The sequence below is a fragment of the Larimichthys crocea genome, chromosome XV (genome assembly GCF_000972845.2).
Source record: "Larimichthys crocea isolate SSNF chromosome XV, L_crocea_2.0, whole genome shotgun sequence".
Taxonomy (NCBI): domain Eukaryota; kingdom Metazoa; phylum Chordata; class Actinopteri; family Sciaenidae; genus Larimichthys; species Larimichthys crocea.
The window spans coordinates 11,152,647-11,170,481 of NC_040025.1; the positions used below are offsets into that span (position 1 = coordinate 11,152,647).

General features: G+C 43.2%; 1 protein-coding gene across 3 annotated transcripts in view; it reads left to right on the top strand.

Moving 5' to 3' along the window:
- plekhg5b (pleckstrin homology domain containing, family G (with RhoGef domain) member 5b) overlaps positions 1-17,835 on the top strand; it is a 67,250-nt gene that overhangs the window by 12,990 nt on the left and 36,425 nt on the right. For 2 of the 3 annotated variants that reach the window (XM_010747264.3, XM_027288264.1), the window contains one exon: positions 6,098-6,174. In XM_010747264.3, coding sequence (XP_010745566.3) covers positions 6,098-6,174 — 77 coding nt within the window. Of the gene's footprint in view, positions 1-6,097; positions 6,175-17,835 lie in introns of those variants that run through there. The other variant, XM_027288265.1, reaches the window with a different exon arrangement.

The window sequence follows — 17,835 nt, forward strand, 5'->3', positions numbered from 1 at the left end:
AGTGTGCGATGCACATGTGTGTGATTTAACCACTATGGGGGTAAAACAACATTAAGCAGGAGGGCCGCGTCCTGCCCCCGCTGCCACTGAACCCTCAGCATTGGAAACAGCTGCAACCTGCTCGTATTTTAACGTCGGCTCGCTCAGACATATTCACCTGTAGAGGAAAACTGAGGGGTCTGGGCAGTAAAGCTTTGAGACGTTTTTCACTGAACAGAGCCTTTTTAGTATTCACCAAGTTTGAAATGAGGTTTTTGTGTTTGCAAGACTTTCTCCAGTTTGTTGGGCAGGACCGAACAAAAGCTGTTGACACAAATCACCTGTCCTTTGCTGTCTTTCCAAGAATCAGACGAGAAGATTGATACCGCACTCGTATCTGTCCAATCAATATGGAGCTACAGCCAGGTGACAGTTATCTTAGCATAAAGAGTATTTCTTGGCCAAGAGTCTCTGCTGGTTGCGTGGCAGGAAGTCCCCTGACCACGGGACAGAGCCAGGCTAGTGGCGTCCCTCTGTTTGTAGTCCTTATGCTAAGCTAAGCTAACTGCCTACTGGCTCCAGCTTCATATTACCCATACATATATGAGTGAGGTATCAATCTTCTTATCTAGGTTTCAGCAAGAACACTGTACTAACTATTCCTTTTGAATTTGTTTTCACAGGAGGATTAACAACCTTCATATCTGTATTTAAGTTAAACAGAAATATTTTTTTCCTCTCTTCTTGCTCAGGCCTATTGATCAGTCCTTGCTTTTCTTTCATGCAGGGCGTCGTTACCTTCTTGTTTGCTCATTCTACATTTATGTTTTGTATGGTCTCACTTTTCTGCCTCTCTGCTCACCCTCCATGTGATGATATGGCTACCTCTTTGCCAGGTTTCTCGGCCCGTATGCCATCACGCCTGCCTGCCATCTGTCTCGTCTCTCAGGAGTCTTTTCATAACCATCTCCTGGCGAGGAGGTGCTTGTCACATTACACACAGGGTGGAGGGGCTCTCAGAAACACATGATGAAGCCTGAGCAAACAAAAGAATAATCTCACCCCCTCTTCATGTGCCATGATGCGATCTCACCGAGTGGAAAGCCGAGGAGAAGCATTCTTAAGATTCCTCATAAAAACGTGCACGAGGCTCGCGGCTAAACGTGTTTGAGGGTCGGCCTCTCCCGGCGTAAACGTGGAGGATCTGATGAGGATCTGAGGGAGGCGGCGGTGCGAGAGGAGATGAAGAGTGCGATTAGATTGCATGGTTAGAAATGTTGACAGGCTTTCCAGTATGTGACAGTTCCTATGACACGCTTAGTAATATTTGAAACAACGGTCACTTGACTTCAGACAACAGCAGACCTTTTATGTCGGCGACTGCCCATTTTGTCAGATGAAGTCATGACTGTAGCTGGCTAGAGTTAGCCAACACTTAATTATTGTCTGAGTGAGTTGGATGTTATCTGAGGGGTCAGAGTTGTTAAGTGTGTAGGCATGACGGTGCAAATGGGAAATGTGCTGTTGGGTAAATGACGCTTTAAAAAAACTATCAGTAACATATTTCATACAGTATAATAAACGTTTTTCTGTTCTCTTTCTATCAGAGCTACAACAAACGTACCCAGACACTGTATGCTTGAGAGCTACAACAAATGGATTAGTTATTTGAATCAATAAATTACTCATTAATTTCCCAGAGCATGAGGTAAAATATTCAAATTGCTTGTCTTTTCTTTTTCTAAAAGCTCAAAAATTCAAATAAATTCAATGAATCAACATGGTTTTATACTTTTTATGGTTTCATTTTTTATTACAAGGCATACATGCTCATCTTTCTTATTTTTAGTTGTATGTAATCTATTATTTTGTCTTTGGAGTACCACTGTAGTGTTTTGTTGGCTCTGTGTAGTATTTAAGGTGATTGCAGGTGTGTGAGTAAATCTCATCTTATATGGAATAGTTTATAGATAATGAACACATAGAAAGGCAGATTTACGTCAGTCTTTGCCGTTATCTCCTTCCATTTTTGTGAGTCTTTGCGGTGCCTGAGTCTGGGATTTGTTTCGAGCACTCAATGGTACATTTGTGGTTCTCATCCGTAGACTCTCTCCGTACTGTTTGACATAATTTTTGTGTTGTGATAAGAGAGATTCATGGTGTTTGAGTCTGTCCTGAGGGCCGGTCGGCGGCATAATTTACGAGGCACGGTTCTCAGGCAGACTTTTCATATCTAAACCACGTCCATGCAACAGAAGTAGCTCCTCTTTTAGCTCTTTTCTGCTGCATGCTGAATCCATGCTGTGCATCGCAAAACGTCATCCTAATGATGGAAAATATTGCAGTTGTGATTCGTGGCACAGTGAAATAAACAATAGAGAATAATAGCAAACGTTAGACATTTTTCAATCGTCACGCGATATATATATATATATAACCATATAACAGAGCCATGCTGACCAGCAGTCCAAAACTTCAGTATTCAATGTATAAACTATGGTTGGTCAACTATGCGATGAATCAGTTATTTCCCTTGCAGCAAAAGAAATGCACGAATGCTGACTCCACTTTAAACCGTGTCCATTGTTGCATTATAAAATGAGGACGCTGATACTGACTAGTTAGAAAACTTAGTACATCTTGCATGTGCATCATCTCGATCTTGCCCCCCGCTGCCGAGGCTTATTTCTGGGTGCCTAATGGGTCTTTGCCTCAGGCGGTGTGTTGAACAAGCCAGCAGAGAGCCGCGTGGATTGGATGCTCCGCTGTCTCTTTAGTGTGCAAGCTCATTGTCTGCTGTCACGTGTGTCCGTGTATAGTGTGTGCTTGTGTTTGCTTTTGGCTTAATCAGCACTGCTGAGTTCAGGAATTCCAGTTCATCAGAAAGAGAGAGAAAGAGGGAGTCAGCAAGATACGAGCAAGTAGGAGAGAAGATGGAGCTTCAGCAGATAATATAGTGATTTTTAGTAGACAATGGGACGGTGAGGTGGTGAAGAGATGGAGTATGAAGAGTTTAATTTGCTAAGGAGACTGGATTTTAAATGAAATCGAGTTCGAATGAAGGAGTAACACGTAACGTAAGCCATGTAGCCACATTAATTTGTGGTGCCTTCACTGCCTCTTTGCATGACAAAAACTACAAGATGACTTGTTGTTACTGTAAAGAAACTTTATTTTACGAAGCCTGCAGTCAGCCTTACTCTTATCTACAATTACTCCATCTGTTGTGTGAAGTTCATCCATATTTTGTGTCAAAAGTTAATGATTGTTCATGATAATTAGTGACTTTTGGATAAGAAGCGACAGTCAGGGTCGGGTTCTGATAACTGGTTCTTTTGGATCTATTTCCAAGTTGGTAAAATATGCGGATTTTTGTGTTAATACAAAAACTATTCAAGTAGTCGTTATAAATAACAAATAAAATCTGGCTGATCATATTTAAGTTTTAGTTCTGAGTTTTAGCGCTTTCTCTCCTGAAACTACTGGGGGTTTTTTTGGCCACTTGGGGGCAACAGAAACGTGCCACAGATACAACTCCTCCTTAGCAAACACTTGTTTATTTATGCAGCAGTTGCAGAGCAACATTAGCATCTATTTGTTTCTTTCCCCTTGATGAACCTAAGTCAAGTGTGAAGTCTCGCTGTGGTGAAGAAAGTTCTGCCTCTTTGGGAAACACTCCATAAAAGCTGGGGCCTCCCTCTGCAGCCTGCTGCTTGTAAACCTTGAGGGAGCCATTAGCTTGAGGCCAGCTTGGCAGAGGCCACAGTCAGAGCTGAGAGCGCGTCTCGGCCTGCTCCCAGCACAGCACTGACTTTTTTTTTTCTTCTTCTTCTTCTCTCTTTTCCCGGAAGGTGGCCGAAGTTTGACAAAATACGCTCTGCCTCGGTGGAATTGTTGAAAGGTGTTCAAATGGGCTTTTTAGGTATGCTAGAGAGGCTTTGTGAGTCACTCCGCCACTTTAGTCCACTCTGAAAGATCTCAACACCTATCGGACGGATTGGCATGAAATTTGTTACAGACATTCATGGTCCACGGAGGATGAATCTTAAAGATTTTGGTGATCCCATGGCTGTTCCTCTTGCCCCACCAGCAGATATTTTATCACATAATCTGTGAAAAATCAATTTGATGGATTAGCACAAAATTTTGTCCAGATTTTCATGATTCCCAGAGGATGAATCCTCCTGACACTGGCAATGCCCCTTCCTGTAGTGCCTCCACCAAGTTAACATGAACTTGGGTATAGACATTCATGTTCCCCTTTGGAGGATTTATAATATCTTTGGTGATTGGCGCCATAGTCAGGTCACAAACTACAAACCAATGTTGTGTTTGACTGCTTATTATCAAATCTTAACATGCTAGCACTCTAACTAGAGTTCTTCGGGTACCGATAACGGTATCGGAAATGCCTCTGATATTGGGATTGGGTATTCGCAAAAGGTCTAACCAAACCAACCCGAACCAACGAAGGCAACGAGTACTAGCCAATCACAGGCAGAGTTAGGCAAGTTAGTTTCTGATGGTGTAAGGTAGCTAAATGTCAGCAGACTCACCCTCAAACTAAATAATAAAAGAAAGTTATATCGCGTTCATTCTCTGCATCTCTTTGTTCGTGTTTTTAAAAATGGTTTAACCTGAGCCAGGCCATAAAACAGTGATAGCAGTCATACAGAGTTGGTATCGGATTGGTATTTGGTATCGGCTGATACGCAAAGTTCAGTTCGGAAACGGTATCTGGAAGAAAAAAAACGGTGTTGTAATGTCTTTAACGTTAACCTAAGACGGTTAACATCTTGAACGCTACACCTGCTAGACATCAGCATGTTAGCATGTTTACATGAGCGTTCAGTTCAAAGCACCGCTGTGCCTAAGAACAGTCCCGCAGAGCTGCTAACGTGGCTGTGGACTCTTGGTTTGTGTTTTTAACTCCCAATGAGCAAATTCATCACAGGCAGGTTGACCCCTTCTTTTCCCAGCGGGGAAGCCACGGGCTCTGCGGTATGCACCAATTACAGTGTTTTTCCCTCTTCACCCACAGGCAACCTCGACCGTGCGAGCGCAGCTATAGCCAAGTGGATGACTCAAGGTGACTGGTTTCCGTAGGCCAGCTCAGAGAAGGGCCTCGGCTGTTTTACCGTCTGCTTTCATGACGACAAATGATTGTTTGAAGTCGGCCTGAAAGTTCAAGCCGCCAGGTGACTTCATTTAGTAGCAGCAGCCCGTCTCCATTACTGATAATTTAGTAATGACATTACATGGCTCGGACTCCAATAGGTAGAGGTGGCATTACAACAAACTGGTTATCTGATCTGGCTGGAAAGGTTTTAATACGAAGTCCCGTCATGCTGAGAAACTGGAGACTTTTTGGAACAAGCACCTTCGCCGTCTGTCCTGACCCCCCCCTCTGCCTCCAGCTCTCCCTGCTCCCCTTCCTCGCTCTTACATCCCCCTTCCTGCACATGTATTCTCTGTTTTTCTCATTAGGTGCACGGATAAATATTGTTTCGCTCAGGGTCTCTGTTATGATATCTTTATCGTGTGTGTACATGTCGAAGATGAAGACGTAAACACTGCCTTTTATCATTACCTCCAATGCATCATCGGCCGACTAGTCAAGTAGATTTTCAAGGTTTATTTGACAACGGTGATTTGTTACCGTGGAGTGGAGTGCAAGCGAGCTTACCCACGATGAGTGCACTCACTTACAGAAAGCAGAAAGGGGTTTCCTCTCGTTTTCTTCCTGTCGCTTTGGTCGTGATTCAGTTCCCTCTGATCTCCTCCCAGCAACACACCCCACCCTCTTCCCTCTGTTTACCTTTCCCTTCAAGAAATCTCCTTAACTAGAGTTCTCTTTTTTCATTTTATGACACGGCTTCACGGCCCTCTATTACTGTGTGAGAGTGTTCCATAGTCTCGTACTCTCCCTCCCTTTTTTTTCACTCCATCCTTCTATAAACACGACCGGTGACTTCGGTCTACGTGTCTACAATATGTTTTTACAGCTTTATACCAAGAAAGGTGTGTTAATGGACCTGAAGTCAGCCGGCTTTGCTGCGTGTGGCTCGCTAAGAGAAACGTCAAATTCACTCGTGTGTGTGTGTGTGTTCTGTTTCAGACGACAAGCCGGTCCAGGAGGAGGACTGGGTGGTGTGCCAGCACCCTGAGTGTCCTGAGCGCCGGAGGGCCTCTAAGGTAAGAGTCTTAATGCTGCCAGGTCAACGAAAAGTAGGTCTGAGCAGGGAACCGATTTCACAGTCAGCCGGTTCATCTTGGTGTCCTGCAAAGTGCCTTTAAAATCACATTTTCTTCACTTAAAAGAGTTTTGGGATGGATATTTGATTTCTTGAGTTGGATGTGAACATCAATAACGCGTTCGTGTCGGTACAGTAAATATAAAGCTGCAGCCAGGAGCCGGTCAGCTTTGAGAAGAAGTAACATTATCCTCCTAACAGCACCTCTTTTCACCTTTACATCAACAAGATGTAACGTTAATGAACGTAAGAGGTGCTGCCAGGTGGGTTGTTTTACTTTGGGACAGAGCCAGGATAGCTTTCTCCAGTTTTAATGCTAAGTTAAGTTAACCGGTGGTAGCCTTACATTTAATAGACCGACATGAAAGCGGACTTCTCATCTTCTTGATCTTCTTGAGCTTCTTCTCAACTCTCCGCCAGAAAGTGTTTCCCAAAATGTCAAACTATTACAGTTACTTCAAGAGCAAAACACCTCAAAGTGTGTTTTAGCAAGGGATTTTATGCATTAGACAGCAGATAATAGAGAGATTAACAACTTGTAACAATGGTCCCCATTCGGGGGAACCAGGGGGACAGCGAATACTCAAAAACGACACGTTCAAATGACAAAAACCTTCAGCCGGCCAAAGGATTTATGTCCTATCTGTCAGGAGCAAAGGAGGAAATAGTGTGATGATATAGAGCCGCAGTGTGTGCACAGAGACGAGGTCAGCGCGGTAGAACGGGTTAACTTAAACGTCAGACTTTGCCACGGGACACAGCCGTTCGTTTCCTGTTTCCTACCAACAGTCAACGTTGGCTTTCTTCAACCACGACCACAACCGTTCCTGAACCTTCACCAGTGGTTATTATTGTCACCATGATGACAAACATCTTCTGTCCTTAACCTAGTAGTTATTCCAACCCAAACCATGAGCTTTCCTTAACTCCAACCAAGTCTTTGTTGCGCCTGAAACTAACCAGACTTCAGCCGTAAAATGCTTTTTGTGCAACAGTGATTTGCAATGGTTTTCGGGAGACGCCGACAAACCCCCGGAGCGACCTCAAAAAGTGCTTTTACCATCACTTAAACTGATTAAAATGATGGTGTACACACCCTATAGCTCCTGTTCCTCTCCCTAAGTCCTCGTCGGATGTCCCCGGAGGTCATCGTGTCTCTCTCGTGCTGCATTACGACACAGCGAAGGCGAAGCAGCAACGGGCGAACTCGCTTTTCTTCTTTTAGGTGTTAAAAGTGGGCGTGATCGTCGGGGGTTTCTGTGTCTGATCACTAGACTGTGAAATGAATTATTCCTTTGAAGCAGCCGGTTTCTCAAAATGGGAGTCTGGCCAGAAAGACTGAAGGGAAACTGACTGAGTGTCTTGTCTGTCTGCCGGCCTCGCTGCTGCTGCTGCTGCTTTGGTTTGTCAGATCCGTCCTGCCACTGGAGCTGAGCATTAGACAGATTTTCCCCCATTGAATCAAGATGTTGTCTCTCGCTGTCCTCTCGGCGGAAACAGTAGAAAGGGAAAATGACAGAGAGAAAAGACGGTGAACTCTGTGAAGGTGAAGAGAGAGAGAGACAGTTATATATAGTTTTTCTCCATGGAAACCAAGAATAATAAAGTGGGGGAGCCAAAGAGCTTAACCTGAGCTATCTTTCCCTGCTCCTCACATTATTGAATCTCCCCATCCCCTCCTCTCGCATGACAAGCTCCCTCCTTTCTTTAAGATGTGTTTGCAGAGTTGTGATGGTGAGTTCATCCGCTATGCTTTTGTATGCATATGCTTTTGTGCTTGTATGACCTGCTGTCGCACAAAGCGTGTCTGACACCACCCAAACGCCCTGCTCGGTCAGGCTCAGGTTTGATGTTATTATGTAAGGAGAACAGGGAAAGACTTGTGGCCCTGTGGGGACAGGGATAGACATACAGGAAGGAGAAGGAGGAGGAGGAGGTCAGGTTGACACCGGATAAAGTCAGAAAAGGCAAAGATGACTACAGAAGGCTTTACCTATTAGCAGTTTAAACTGTATATTTATAACTTTACGTGATTGAACTCTTGCTCTTCAAATGTGCTCAATTGTGCAAAGCCGCTAAGCTGTTTCACTCACTAATCATTCATTCATTGTTAAGTGATTTTGCTAAGCAAAATCTACACCAGTACAGTGTAAACACATTGACATATTATCGCCTTATGAAGTTGATAATTTGCCCATTTACACAACTAGCAGATAAAAATTCAAATCATAACAGACATTATCTATACAAACCCAACAGTTCCCACCATGAGCAAGCACTTGGCGATGGTGGCAAGTAGAAACCAGCTTATATGTGGACGACCCATCAACATTAAGATTATTATTCTTTGGGAGTCGTCTCTCAATTGAAGTCCAATATTTACCGTTCTTTTTGCTCCTTTTTTTTGGTCTCCACCACCTCCTGAGTGAAATATCTGCAACACAAGCTACTAAACACTGGTGAGAGCTGTGAGAGTGAATCAAAACATTAAAGCTGCACGCCATAAAAGCCCCCCCAAAAAAAAAAGACACTGCAAAGCTTCAAAGAGCTGAGGGTGATGGTTCTCTGTGGCTTTGTAACTATAAGCAACCCTCCTTTCATATAGGAGTATTTATGTGTTCCATTGTAAATATAAAAATATTTATTGTAGCAGCTTTAAAAGATTTACTGCGCTGATTTAAAGAGTTATTTACAAGTCCAAACTTTAGACTCGACTGTCAACAGCTCAGTTTAGTGCGTCTATAGAATACACAAGTACTAATACTACAAACAAATGCTTTGTATTTTTTATATTTGTAATTGTTTTCACTTAAACATCAGAGGGTATTTATCTGTGGATTGGTGTCAAAACAGAGCATTAAATCTACTTCGATCTAAAGTTTTAAAAACAAAAATTAAAACATGAAAACTCCTAGGGAGAGATGAATACTTTTTATAGGCATGGTTTCACTCACTCTGGAGATGCTAGACCTACAACACATGTCTAAATTCAGTCAATAAAACGATGGTTTCATTGTTTCTTGGCTGTGTACTTTCAGATTTTGTCTTCCAGACCTCAAATCATCACCAGGATGCATCACTGTATTTTTCTTTATCGCTTGATCCCACAATGATATTTTGTGTGTATTTAGTAAAGCGTGGACATCCTGAGATTACAGTGTGAGGAACACCGAGACTTTCCCCTGCGCAATAAAAATGAAACGCATTGCTCAGCGTCATCGTTTCTGACAGTCCGTTCTCATTTAGCTCAATCTCAAAGGCTGTTGCTCAAGAGTCGCAGACGTGTTGCCTGTGACGAGCTTTAAACAGCAGGGGGCAATGTCATGACAAGCCTGACGTGCAGGGCTCAGTCGGCCTGTTGCTTTTCTTCCTCAAGAGCTCACTCACTGCATTCGCTTCACAAGTAAGAAGCACATTTCTTGGAAAAAGGGAACATAAATATATCCCTTGACTTTTTAGCCCCGCTCCACCCACTCAACAGATTTAGACCCATCAAAGACAGCAGTTTTTGTTGTTTTTTTTCACTCAGAAAACGAAAAAAAAACATGAAACTTTTATATTTCATTTTAAGAGATTTTTTAAAGTACTACGAATAGTTTCTTTGATATGCCGGCGGCTTGGCAATAGGACACAGAGCAGACACAAACAGAGACAGAGAATCTTAGGTCAGTCCTGCACTGGATTTAAACCATTTTATTCCCAGACAGGCCTGCCTTTGGTCTCCCACTGCCATATATCAGCTCCCGACGGGGCTGCGTCTCTTCCAGTCTCAGCATGACTGGCCTGAAACTGAATGAGTTCACCTGCACCATAATTTACGGAAATCTCACCAGGTGTCAGCCCTCTGTACTTGTACCGTCGTAGCTCAGCGCTGTCACCACATTACACAATGGCACTCTACAAGAAGGCTTTACAGATAGCCTCCCCCAACACATGTGTCTCCATCAGGGCTTGCTGGGTGTGTTTGGATACTTTGCTGTGGGTTTCTCCAAGCCAGTGGGATTTAAAGTCAGCCTGCAGGTGCCCAACTGGATGATGACGTTCAATCCAGAGCTAGTTCTTGGCCGGGTTGGTAGGATTTTCATTTCAGATCATGCTGGTTAGCGTTCAATGCTAGTCTGAGCTTGCTCTCTGGATCTAGACTCCCACATGGAAGGGCTTGTTATCCCTGATCATTTGGCTCCCCTCCCACTCCCTCATCTTCGCTTCGATCTCTCCTCCCCTCCCTCCTTCAGCTTTGACAAGACGGGACCAGACCAGACAACTCCGTAAGGTGTGGGTCGCCCTGGCAACGGGCCCCTCCCAGCCCAAACAGCTGGAGGCACAGGGATAAACGTGGAGAGAATCTGGGTTTGACAGAGACCAAAAAGGATGAAGAAAAGTTTCACTCAGCTGGCTTCGAGTTTTGGGCTCCCACTCATTTTCTCTGCAGGGGAATTCCCTCCACCTGTCCTAAACAATGACGTATGATAACACGATGATGTATAGAGAATGGACAGAGCATGAGTGACGTCACCTGTAGGTTTCTGAAGCCCCATTTCCAATTTAAATATCGGCAAAGAGGTGGATCATTGGCGGACCTGAAGCAGCCTGAATGATCTGTAACACCTACCTGTCAATTAAAGCGCCTTCGCTGGTAATCCTGCATAACTTTAAGCCTTAATATAATGTGAACAGGTGAGTTGTATATAAATTCACTCTCAGTACAGTTGTCATGAACGGGGAAATTAGCTACAGAGACCAAAACAGTTTTTTGTACCAGGCTGTAAACATGTTTATTTCTGCTGTCTAACATGGGGACTTATGGAGACTGACTCACTTCTGGAACCAGCCTCAAGTGGCCGGTTGAGGAATAACAGTTCTTAGCACTTGTTGATGTTGCCGCTCGGTTTCTTATGCACCTTTTACAACTTGCGCAATAAAAAACCCCAGCAGAAGTTCAGGGGATGATGAACATTAATGAGTTATAGGTGACTTATCGACGAAAAGTAAATGCGATGGAAATGACTCATGTTGTACGTGAAGGATGTGTTTGTTTATCACTCAAACATCCGAGTCATTGATGAAAAACAAAAACATCTGCATGAACTGATGAACATACACATCACGTCTTCTGCTGTTGGAGAGCTGACTGATGCTTCTTTAACTACACCATCCTGTTGCGTCCTCGTCCTCTGGCACCTGACTGAAGAGCTAGAATTACTATTTCCAGCATTTTTTTTTCTTTCTGTCAGATTGTGTGCTGCATTTCGATGGAAACCTGGCTTGGTGTGTCTCATGCCTCACTCACTCCGGACCCCCATTGTGTGTTTGGTTTGCTTTCATTCTCTCTCTCTATCTCTGCATCCCTCAGTCACACAGTATGAGTAATGCTAATGTTTGAGGGGAAGTAATATCATGTTAGTCAGACAAGTTCAGACACACCCCTGCAATCTACCTCACACACAATTGCCTCATTACTAGATGTTGAATCATTTAACCTTTGTAAAAGTTGCTAAATTAACAGGTCAGTTTTGGACAAACACAGACTGGCTCTACTGCTTTCTGCTTAACTGACCTGCTTGGCTGAAAAAGTCCCACCTAACCGACACTGACAGGGAGCCGTTAAGTAAACACTCATTGGGCTGGATGCCCACTTTCTGTATGTGTGGTGGAGGTATTAGGTGCTATTTACTGGTAGAGATGGATTAAAGTCTGGGCGTCATGCAGTTACACTAACATCCTCCTGTCTGCCTGATTGTAGTCCATCCAGACTGAAGGATGGACTGAACTGCAGCTCCTCTCAATGAGTTTCTTTCCCCCCGTCTCTCTTTGCAGATATTTCCATCGTTTTCAAAAGTAAGCTGTCGCTTTTGATTTATCTCAGAACCCGAAAACACAGTTTGCACATCAGCTTTGGCTGATTGCTAGCCACATGTATTTCTCACAGCTTGTATTGTTCATGACTGACTGCAGACTACAGTCTTTAAATTGGTTTTATGGGGAAAAGGATGTGACCTCATCTATAACTGTAAAGTTCTTGGAAAGTTTCCTTTATGAAGTAATCTAAGCCCCATAATGGAAATGATCGGCAGTTCTCTGGTGACTCTAGTGGAGCCGTTTAGACATCAGGGGAGCTGAAAAGTTACCTAATCATTTTTCAACAGGAAACTGACCAGTGAGATACTCTGGTGTTAATTTGTTTATGAAGGGAAGGGTGAGTGTGCATGTTCTTTTCCAGTATTTCATTCCCTGCTTCATATTAGCAGAAGTACTTGTTCCCAGCAGCTCAGCAGACACCGTGTCTGCTGCTGGACTGACTGCTTTCAGTATCTTCTCTGAAGGAAGTAGCTGTAAGATTATGAAAGCATTACATTCTTGAACAGTTAAAAAAAACTCACTTGAACAAAGGTAGTTTCATGCTAAGGTTTGTTCATGTACGAGAGTCAGACTGTAGACTCAGTGCTTTTCAGCCTGTGGATACTGTTGCTTAGGTTTGGTGAGACTCACTGCTGTAATCTGGTTAATTACTAGCAGTGCTCTGTTTTTCATACTGTAATTGTCTCAAATTAATCTCTTATTACACATTGCAACATCTGTAGAAAGCGGTAGGTTTTTGTTTATTTGCAGAAGAAGTAGAACTGTTATGTTGAGTGAATTTAGCTTAGAAAAGAAAAGATGCTTTATTGATCCCTCAAGGGTAAATTCTTTGTTTTCACTCAGGTTTTTATCTGAAATACAACCACACACACACAAAGAGCGTGGGATGGTGGAGTGATGGGCAGTCGCACAGAGCGGCACCCTGGGAGAAGTTAAGGGGTTGCTCAGGTCTTCCAAATTGAAATGTTCGCTTGATGATGGTGGACCGTCAACAGTTGCTGAAAGCCACAAATCACTCATGGCTCTATAGGAAAGGTTAGGTTACATACATCATCTGGGGACCATTAATTTTTCAAAAAAACTATAGCAATTAATGCAGTTAGCTATTGAGATATTTCCATCTGGACCAAAATGTTGGACCGACCAACCGACGGACCAACATTGCCACCTGTAGGTCCAGCATGTTGTGGTCCAGTTGGCTGAGGGACCATGCAACAAACCAGGCTTTACTTAAACCTGTAAACTATGCAGTCAGGCTGAAATGAATACAAAAATCATTACAAACACGCCCAGGAAAAGAAGCCTTGGGCAGCTTGTATGTAAACTTTAGAGTGTTTCATTTGGTGGAATCAAAAACATTCTGGATCGGACTGCCGGGCACTGTCTCACATTTTAACACTGCTAATCGTCCAGTTTGTCCCGTAGTTGACCAGTCTACAGTATGTTTGAATAGTTTATCTACCTCATGTTTCATGACTGTGTTTTCATGAGACAACATATAAATACTGTCACTACATGGGAAAGAGTGGATTGATCATCACTCTTGCTTAAGGATAAGCTTTCATGTTGAGCGCCAGCTGGCCTCGTCCCACTGTTCACGTCAGCTGATGATAACGTTTTCTTATTAAGCGCATGTAGCGCAACACATCATGCTTACATTTCTGCTCAGTGGAGTAAGACTGGATCGCAGCCATCGTAGCAGGCTACAACAGGCTGGCAGCTCCCCTCCTGTACAGACACACAAGGACTTCATCAGCTTTGAACCAATCGCAAAGCGGCGCCTTCCACCCAGCTGTACTTTTCCAGCCCTATGAGATGCGATAATCCATAAACAGAAGCTGATGACTGTGAGACAGTGACTCATTTTACGTCACAGCAAAGTCAGAATTAAGAGATGACTCTATGAAAACAGATGATTCCAACAAAAGTTTTGTTATTAACTTGGAAAATATGCTTCATCACGATGGATTAATCCTAAAATGAGACTGACTTTACACAATCTGTCTTCTTGTTGAACTCAAAGCGTGACTTTGTCCAGAACCTTATGGTGACTAATGCCAGCTGTTAGCAGACTTTCGCTCTGTAAGTAACTAGAGATGCCCCAGTCACAAGTAGTTGGTTTAGAAGTATTAAAGAATCAAGTACCTTGAAAATAGATCCTTTTTAACAATGTGTCCACTAGTAAACAAATATAATGTGCATCACTGATTAGTTTTCTTAGTCAGTGACTTGACAGACGCATATTTTGGACCAATAACAATCCAATAACTGATCAATCTGGGCATCCCTAGAATAAACAGTGAGCTGGGACTCTTCTTCACTTTGCTACTGTTGAGTTGTTGTTGTTGGATGGTTGTTACATTACATTTTAGCATGCCACAAATTAACATTTCAGTGGTTTTATCACAGAAGTAACTCAATAAGGTAGTCAGGTAGTCTTAATATGTGTTCAACAAGTTGTAAACACAAGACCGACACATTACCACTTTATGTTAAGCTGTTATACGTGTTAGGAAACTGTTGCCCAACAGGAAACAGACATGAGGCAACATTATTATACATTTGGAGTTATGTTTGTGTCCTTTTTAGCTCTGTTTTTGGTCTCCACCATCTCCTGAGGGGATATCTGCCTCTTTAGCTGCTAAATGTCCCACTATGTTCACCAGTTACTGGCTAACTTTGCTGTTTGGTGTTGGGCGGGCAGCCTCCAGTGGGCTTATGAGAGTTTTTGCTGAAGCCAGCTGGGCTTCAAAACCAAAACAATTGGCTGAAAGGTGCTAAACTGCAAAGTTGGGTGATAATTCGTCACTTCATCCTCGTCCTTTAATCCATTTCTTATTAAAAATATTGATTATAGCAGCTTTAAAGCCACTGACTGAAGAGGGAAATTAAGAGAAATTCAGATCACATCATCCTGTATATTGTGTTAACTTGTGCCCACGGGCTAACTTTTGTTCAGCAGAAGTTACATACTCTGGCTTTGAAGTGTATTCATGAGTTCTGAATATAAAACCACGACTTCCTACTTCAACCTTACTTCGTCATGAGATGCCCCGCTGAGCTTCACCATCAAATACTGACCTAAAATAATGATGCAACACCACTGAAATGTGGCAAAAGGGGGAATCCTGTTGGTCATGGTCAGTGGAAAGAAAATCAGTTTGACAGGCGTCGGGGACATACAAGCATAAGTAAACGCCGGTGACGCCAGTTCAACCCCACAAGAGCATCCAGGGCAGGAAGCAGCATCATGGGCAGACAGGGGAATAACAGGAAGAGGGGTACCTGACTGATGCTCCAATGGAAACGACCTTGTATGGGCCGACCAATATAGCCGGGGTTCAAAGACTTAAGAGACGGGCCCCCAGCAAGGAGATGGATTGAGAAAACAACCCCCCTCTGTTTAAATCCCTTGCATGCGAAGAGTCTCCTCATGGCAAACCCAACTAATTGTTGGTTTGCTCCGAGTGTTCTGAAAATGTAAACAACCGCTCCCTAATGAAATGCTGTGAGAATGGCAGTCTGCACAGCTTAGTTAGAGAGGCGATAATAAGCTTTGAAAAATTTCCAATTCAGAACGTGTTATTATGGCTGTGGAAGCACTTGCTCTCTAAATCACTCTTTAACTCGAGCCAGCCACGAAACCGTGGAACTTCCAGGCAGCATCACGGGGGAAATATTTGGCTCTAATCCTTTCTCTCTTTCTCACACCGGCTCGCTCATCCTCGTCATCTTCACGCTCGCGTTTCCCCTTTGTTTTTTAAACCGCACCAGAAGAATTCAGAGCTTATAGTTAATCAGGGGTTAATGCCAAGGTCAGGCATCAAGGGAAGGTCACTCGTGTTCAGCCCCCCTCCTCTCCATCTTTGCCTACAACAATGGCACTGCCAGTCAGGGGTCTAATCCTCCAGGGTAATTGCATCGCTGCTGTCCACTCTTTTAAATATAACCTCCCCTAATTAAAGCTGACAGCAGGGGAGGGGGGACATGGATTCAACAGGTCGCCTTGTTTTGAAGACACGGGACAAGAAGAGCCTCAGTCTGTTCATCTTCCCTCCCCTCCTCCATACTCCAAACATGTGGCCCCCTCCAGCCTCAGGGCAGGGGGGTGGCGGTGTTTGGATTGTTTTTGTGAGCTAGCTAATTGTGGGGGCTTTAAACAAGCTTCATCTCGGATTAACCTGAATGACAAAAGAACAGAGAGTAGTGGGCTGATTGTTTGCGGTCAGCACACAACAGACTGTAACGGGGCATAAGGCTATAAATCACACTTAACTCTTACGCCACACACCCACACAGCACTACGCTCTCCCACACACACGCACACGATTATTTTCATTACTGATCCATGTGAGGGTTATTTTCTTGATCGTTTGTTACCCAGAGACTAGACTCGTGTCAGCATATGCCTGGTTTTATCTGAATAATAGCCACAAAATATTCAGCTAATCTTTGTAAACTGAGTATTGCATCTAAAAGAGTTTGCACTTTTAGCCCCTAACTTTAAAAACACTGCTTCCTACATTTCCCATAATTCAACTGGATAGTGTCACTTCCACTGACGTGGATCATCGGTTGACCTGAGATGGGTCGAATAATGCCTCGGTGCTCTAATAAGCCATCTGTAACGAGACCTACCTGTCAATCAAAGCGGCCACACTGTTAATTATTCATAACTTTTAATCGTAATATAATTTGAACATGGGGACTTGACTGACTCACTTCTGGAGCCAGCCTCAAGTGGACGTTTGATGAATTACAATTTTAATTGTCTTCAATCATTAATTGGCTTCATTTCCCAGCCACAAAGGTTGCCATTTGGTCCAAAACCCCAAAATAGTTTACAAAGTGATAAATTACCAGAGAATGGTCAGCTTACTCCAATAGTCGACATTTAGTCCCACGCTTTAAAAACACACGGTCCTACAGTTCCCATAATTCAGCTGGATAGTGTTTCTTAGAAAACAGCCCCTTCAGTTAAACACCATACCCCCAGTTTGTAACACATTTAGGCCTAAAACATCATACATACCTACATCAGTTATTGTATTATTATTAGAGCCCAGAGTCTTAAGAAGTTATTTTTACAATTGTTACATAAGTGTTTCTTTGGAGTGTTGGCCAGAAGAAATAAAAAAGTTATCTTCATATTTGAAGGTTTGGAGCCAGCAGATTGTTTATCAGAATATTTGCTGATTAATCATCTCTCAGTCATTAATGGATTGATTGTTGCACCTCTAAAGGAAAGCTTTCTGTTATGAATGTGAAGTTTGCGCTGAGGGCCAAGTGTCAGCCTGGTATTATCAGGGCCACTTTTCTTGTACGTGACAAAAAAAGCAGCAGACGACATGACAAAACTGATTTCTCATTTGAGAAGCACTATGACGAATGTACGAGTGGATTTCCCCTTTTTTTTTTTAAAAAAAAAAACCGACTCAGACTTTTTACTTTTGATTAATGCTGCAGATGAATATTCAGTCAGTGGACAAATCTTTATTACAGAGTGGAATATTAGATCGTTATTTATTACCCCTCATCTGATTCAAAAGGAAGAGGAGCAACAAGAAAAGGAAGTTTTGTCGGTCTGTGGTTTTATAAATGAGTGTGTCGGTTGTGTTTGAACAGATTTACTTCCCGCTCGTCCCTCTAGGTCAGGACTCCCACAATTGACCTCCGTTCACCTCAGGGGTCAAAGTTCAAACGAAGTGCTAAATCGGGCAGCAGAGTTACGTCACGCACGTCG